Source organism: Nerophis lumbriciformis, linkage group LG16, assembly GCF_033978685.3.
Source record: "Nerophis lumbriciformis linkage group LG16, RoL_Nlum_v2.1, whole genome shotgun sequence".
NCBI lineage: Eukaryota > Metazoa > Chordata > Actinopteri > Syngnathiformes > Syngnathidae > Nerophis > Nerophis lumbriciformis.
In genome coordinates, this window is record NC_084563.2 from 23,280,369 (window position 1) to 23,287,098 (window position 6,730).

The window sequence follows — 6,730 nt, forward strand, 5'->3', positions numbered from 1 at the left end:
GACAAGAACACAAATATTTCTTTTTCTTTTTTATGCATTCAAACTAGTAAATAAAAGCAAAAGTCAGCTAACAATGCAGCTAATAGGATGAGCTCTATTCCGCCTATAAGGCGCACTGAAAACATCCAAAAATCTCCATCAACGTTTTAAATACACACACGCTGTGATGTAGTAACAGACACATTCATAATAAGATGCAATATTTACATATTTTTTAAGGGGTCTCAAGAACCCCGAATTGTATATATCCTGTATAAAACTATAAATGCAAACTGTCCTAAAGAGGTACCTTGTTACTGTGCAATAATAATATATTCAAATAATGCAGTTGAGCGCAGCTAATAACTGGCTGGCAACTAGCGTGCTAATTGATAGTTGGCAACCGGGTCCGCTAATCACTAGCTGGAAACTAGCATGTTCAATGATGGCTAACAATTAGCATGCTAATCGCTAGTTGGCAGCTAGATACGCTACTGCAACTAAAGCCCTTAACGCTAACTATCTAAAATGATAACATGAATATAATATTCATATTCATGTTTATAATCACTGCAACTACACTACTTCATGTTATTGTGTATTTATATACATTTGTGAAAACATTCCACAGGGAAATGTAGTTGTTTTTTTTAAGTCTAATAAACCAAAGATTTCGTGACCCCCCCTACAGTGCCTCTGCGGGGCCCCTAGGGCTCACAGACCCCCTGTTGAAGACCATAGCACTAGACTCAAGACAGTCTATTAGTAAATCAAGCAGTGTAACGAGTCTGCAATATTCTTTCATGTCAAAGTTCAAGGCATTAAAAATACAGTAATTCCTGGAAAACAAATAGCTACTCTTCAGCCATCCAGTCAACAAGAGCTGGCTCTTATCAATCCTGTTACTGACAAAACGGTCTAAGAGATCGATAACGTATTATTTTCGGGTCTCCCGATGTCTAGCATTAAAAGATTACAGTTGGTACAAAATGCAGCTGCTCGACTTTTGACAAGAACAAGAATATTTGATCATATTACGCCTATACTGGCTCACCTACAATAAAGGCAAGAAAAACTAAAGAAGTTGTATGAGCCAACATTCCTGGGATATTACAGTATAGAGAGGCTTCCATTTTAGTACATTTCCCACAATGCATTGCAGGTATCCATTTTGAAGGGCGGAAGTGATTGAAACGCTAATTGTCTCCGATAATTTAAACAACTTTATTCATAATGCCGACAACGTGTGCCGTTGTCAACCGCCACAATCAAGGTGGAAAGAATACAACTAACTTGTATCGCTATCCTAAGCGTATTATTACGTATTTTCCCCGGAAAAATCTTTTTTTTTTCACTCCCGGAAGGGCATCGCGGCAGCCATTGTGAAGGTCGAGCGGCATCGTTCACTAAAAATCTTTCCGGACTATGCAGTGGAAAATAACATTGCACAGACTATGAAACGATGGAGATAGAATTTCAACACGAGTACAATGTTGTCGATTTGGACAGTATATAACAAAATCAATGCCACTGAAATAAAGGTACACTGTACTTTTTGTGTTATTTTTAAATAATCCACCTGCAATAAAAGTAGTGAGATAAATCACATGTTGCTGAATGTTTATTGTATCAACTAACATCAGTGGCAGGCAGATATAAGTCTTCCAGATGGCAAAAAAAGAAACAGTGAGCCAGATAACATGATAAATGCTCTTCAAATAAAGAATTAAATGTTGGTGCCATCATAAAGACAGAAAATATACCAAACACACCTCACTCCATCCATGTTGTCCTCAAACAATCAGACTGTCTGAGCTTGTTAGTCAACATGTTTTTATTTGTTTCAGAGTTGATCTAAAATAATGTAGCTACTGTTCTTAGTGGCACTCTAACCTGGAACTCATGAGGGAATCTGTTACCACACACACACACAACAGATCATAACTATCAAAGTGCTGTATATATGTCAGAAATAAACTACAACTTTCCACGTGAGACATTACAATTCTACTTGACAATCTTACAGCACAAACAGGACAGGAAAACATTTATTCTCTGTTGTGTGCCAGCATATGTCCTGTCAGACTTTGCTTTTTAGAATAAGCTTTATCGCATACAGAACAAATATAAGGTTTCTCCCCTGTGTGTTTCCTCATGTGCAATTTCAGTCTGTCTCCTCGAGAAAAAGTATCGCCACAAACTGAGCAAATATAAGGTTTCTCTCCTGTGTGTGTCCTCATATGTTTAGTCAGCGTGCTCTTGCAAGTAAATGTATCGCAGCAAACTGAGCAACTGAAAGGTTTTTCTCCCGTGTGCGTTCTCATGTGACCAGTCAATGTGTCCTTGAAAGAAAACTTTTTGGAGCAAACTAAGCAACTGAAAGGTTTTTCTCCCGTGTGCGTCCTCATGTGTAATTTTAGGCAGTCCTTCCGAGAAAATGTATCGCCACAAGCTGAACAACAAAAAGGTTTCTCTCCTGTGTGCGTTCTCATGTGTATAGTCAAAGTGACTTTCTGAGAAAAACTACTGCAGCAAACTGAGCACTTGAAAGGTTTCTCTTGTGTGTGTGTTCTTATGTGTCGAGCATAATTCGATTTTTTACAAAACATTTTAGCACAAAACGAGCAAGTAAAACCTGTTTTCCTTGTCTTCTTTTCAGAACATTCTGGGTGTTTGTTGTCAGTGTGAGTCCTCACATCATCCTCGCAGTCTGTATCGCTGCTCAAAGGTTCTTTGGTGTCATTCTCGTCTTCATCCTCAGATTGGGACATTATGTTGTCACTATTAGATAGGTCAGTCTTCACAGAGACACCAGTCAGAGGCAACTTGGTGAGCTCAGCCTCCTGCGGCTCGAGAAGACACTCTTCTCCTGACTGACTGATCCAGCGTTCCTCCTCTTCCTCCTTAATGTTGGGGGGCTGTGGATACTCCTGCTTCAAAGTGGAGCTTTCCTCCTGTGGCGCAGGGGGACGGTCTTCTCGCTGCTTCGTGTCTGCAGGACACAAACACACTTTGCTCAGACATGTTTTGGTTTTTCTTTCGACTGTTCAAGGTTCAAGGTTCAACTTTATTGTCCCCGCGGGGAAATTTGTCTTGGGCACAGTGCATCATTGCTTTCTTAACATACCCAAAAACAACAGAACAAAAACACAAGCACAGACACAACCACAACCATACAACTAACATTTAAACATCAGAACATGGAGCTTGATAGACATAGGTGGCACTTTGATGTAGGCATACAATCTACAGTATGGAGATAAAGATAAAGTACCAGTGTGCATTGCACTAGAGCTCATGGATAAAGTGCTGTTGTTGATGCTTCAGTCGTCAAAACTACAAAATGACATTTCATCCCGCCATGTTGTCTTGTTTATTTGAATCACAGGGACCAGTTCCATTTTTCACCAAGTATCACCTCAAAAAACACTTGGCTCTCCAAGGACCGCCATATTGACCAACGTTAAATTACAGTAGCATACTAGGCCTAAGTATTCATTAAAACTAGGGATGTCCGATAATGGCTTTTTGCTGATATCCGATATTCCGATATTGTCCAACTCTTTAATTACCTATACCGATATCAACCGATACCGATATCAACCGATATATGCAGTCGTGGAATTAACACATCATTATGCTTAATTTGGACAACCAGGTATGGTGAAGATAAGGTACTTTTTTTTAAATTAATGAAATAAGATAAATAAATTAAAAACATTTTTAAGTAAAACAATATAAAAACAGTTACATAGAAACTAGTAATTAATGAAAATTTGTAAAATTAACTGTTAAAGGTTAGTACTATTAGTGGACCAGCAGCACGCACAATCATGTGTGCTTACGGACTGTATCCCTTGCAGACTGTATTGATATATATTGATATATAATGTAGGAACCAGAATATTAATAACAGAAAGAAACAATCCTTTTGTGTGAATGAGTGTAAATGGGGGAGGGAGGTTGTTTGGGTTGGTGCACTAATTGTAAGTGTATCTTGTGTTTTTTATGTTGATTTAATTAAAAAAATAAATAAATAAACAAACTATACCGGTAATAAAAAAAAACGATACCGATAATTTCCGATATTACATTTTAACGCATTTATCGGCCGATAATATCGGACATCTCTAATTAAAACCATGGCAGAGGTTTTATTTAACAAGTATATCTAATATGTTCGCCACTGTAACGCGACACACAAGAAAATAAAACACTGTACTTCAATCAAGTGATTATTTGGCATACCATAAGATGGAGCCTGCATACCACTAGTGGTACCTGCACCACATGTTGAGACTCATCATGGTTATAAATTGACATGACAGTACTCTCTAGCAGCCATGCTAAACGACATGCCTACCTGTTTTGTCGTCGTCGGTTTTGTGGCTGATTCTCTTTTGGGGGGAAAAGGGGATGTCATGATCAGATTGACAAGAAATGTCATATGTAAATGAACCTGTGGCCAGAAGGAGACAGTCTTAAATTAAGAGCCAAGATGTCTGCCTCTAAGAATGTGACGATAAACAGTAATATAGATAACCGCGGTAAAACTTTTGACAGTTAGCATTACCGTTCTAAAAAAAAATGATGGGAAAACTGTGATTGACAACTGCACTTTGATAAACTCACGGACGGTTTATTAGCTAAATGCTAACATGAAAACAAGAGACATTGTCTTTTCCCATTAAGAAGCGACATACCCCAATCCGTAATTATATAAATACATTACTGTCTGAGCACCTAAAATATTTATTTGTGCACAGATGTTCAGTCAAATTATTAGAGATGTCCGATCATGGCTTTTTTGTCGATATTCCGATATTGTCCAACTCTTAATTACCGATATCAACCGATACCGATATATACAGTCGTGGAATTAACACATTATTATGCCTAATTGTGTTGTGATGCCCCGCTGGATGCATTAAACAATGTAACAAGGTTTTCCAAAATAAATCAACTCAAGTTATGGAAAAAAAAATGCCAACATGGCACTGCCATACTTATTATTGAAGTCACAAAGTGCATTATTTTTTTTTAACATGCCTCAAAACAGCAGCTTGTAATTTGGGACATGCTCTCACTGAGAGAGCATGAGGAGGTTGAGGTGGGGAAGCAGGGGGGGTGTATATTGTAGTGTCCCGGAAGAGTTAGGGCTGCAAGGGATTCTGGGTATTTGTTCTGTTGTGTTTATGTTGTGTTACGGTACGGATGTTCTCCCGAAATGTGTTTGTCATTCTTGTTTGGTGTGGGTTCACAGTGTGGCGCATACTTGTAACAGTGTTAAAGTTGTTTATACGGCCACCCTCAGTGCGACCTGTATGACTGTTGATCAAGTATGAATTGCATTCACTTGTGTGTGTGAAAAGCCGTAGATTTAATGTGATTGAGCCGGCATGCAGAGGCAGTGCCTTTAAGGTTTATTGGCGCTCTGTACTTCTCCCTACGTCCGTGTACACAGCAGCGTTTTAAAAAGTCGTACATTTTACTTTTTGAAACCGATACCGATAATTTCTGATATTACATTTTAAAGCATTTATCGGCCGATAATATCTGCAGTCCGATATTATCGGACATGCCTACAAATTACCTTTTGAAACAAAGTTTTTAGCGCAAATCGAACAACTGAAAGGTCTTTCTCCCATGTGTGTTTTCATGTGTGATTGTATTTTACTTTTGTAGTAGAACCTTCCACTGCCAACTGAACAGTTTTTGTCTTGTGTGTGCTCAGGTGTTGCGGCAACTGCCATTTTCTAACAAAACCTTTTGTGCAAACTGAACAACTAAAGGGTGTCTGATCTCATGTGTGTGTGCATGTTACTTTTGTTGGAAAATCTTTGACGACAAACTGAACAACTGGAAGGTTTTCTTCTGCGTGTATCTGCATGTGTGATTCCATATTTACATGAATTAACGTGTGACGTTGTGTTGTCACTAAAAGTGGAGCTAAGAGCCTGTCTGCTTGTGATCCTCCACCTCCATCTGCTTCTTTTATTTGTTGTGGTGAGCTTCTCCTTGAAGGTTCCACGGCTCTGTTCTTCTCACTTGGACTGGGATGAAGTTGTGAGGACGTAGGTGGATTGTCTTCATGGTCTTCAGTTTTCACAGAGACACCAGTCAATTGAAACTTGGTGGGATCAGCCTTCTGCTGCCCTAGAAGACACTCAACCTCATGCGTGGTCGAAAATCCATACTCTTCCTCTTTAATGTGAGGGGGCTGTGGATCCTCCTGCTTCAAAGTGGAGCTCCCCTTCTGCGGCTGACGGGAAGGTTCTTCTTGGCGACCAATCAGCTGCTCAACGTCTACAGCAGAAATAGGAATTATTTTTAAATTAAAATAATTTATAATAAAAAATACACATATTAAATGAATAATTTACTGCTAAACCATGAAGATTCAATGCACATCTATTAGACAATGACTAATTTGTGGACAACATCGAGTATAGAGTTATATTTTGAAATAATCAAAAAAATAATACAAAACCCAAAACCAGTGAAGTTGGTATGTTGTAAATAAAAACAGAATTTTTTTCAATTTATATTCAATTTAATAGACTGTAAAGACAAGATATTTAATGTTCGAACTGAGAATTTTTTTTTTTTAACAAATAATCATTAACTTAGAATTTAATGGCAGCAACACATTGCAAACAAGTTGGCACAGGGGCATTTTTACCACTGTGTTACATGACCTTTCCTTTTAACAACACTCAGTAAACGTTTAGAAACTGAGGAGACCAATTTT

General features: G+C 38.3%; 1 protein-coding gene across 1 annotated transcript in view; it reads right to left on the bottom strand.

Annotated features, from left to right (window-relative positions):
* Nucleotides 1-1,629: 1,629 nt before the first annotated feature.
* Nucleotides 1,630-6,730, bottom strand: part of LOC133617083 (uncharacterized) — a 49,792-nt gene continuing 44,691 nt past the window's right edge. Inside the window, exons 6-7 of the mRNA XM_061976793.2 lie at nucleotides 5,959-6,285; nucleotides 1,630-2,971 (exon numbers count right to left, since the gene is read on the bottom strand). Coding sequence (XP_061832777.2) covers nucleotides 2,028-2,971; nucleotides 5,959-6,285 — 1,271 coding nt within the window. The 3' untranslated portion in view covers nucleotides 1,630-2,027. The remainder of the gene's footprint in view (nucleotides 2,972-5,958; nucleotides 6,286-6,730) is intronic.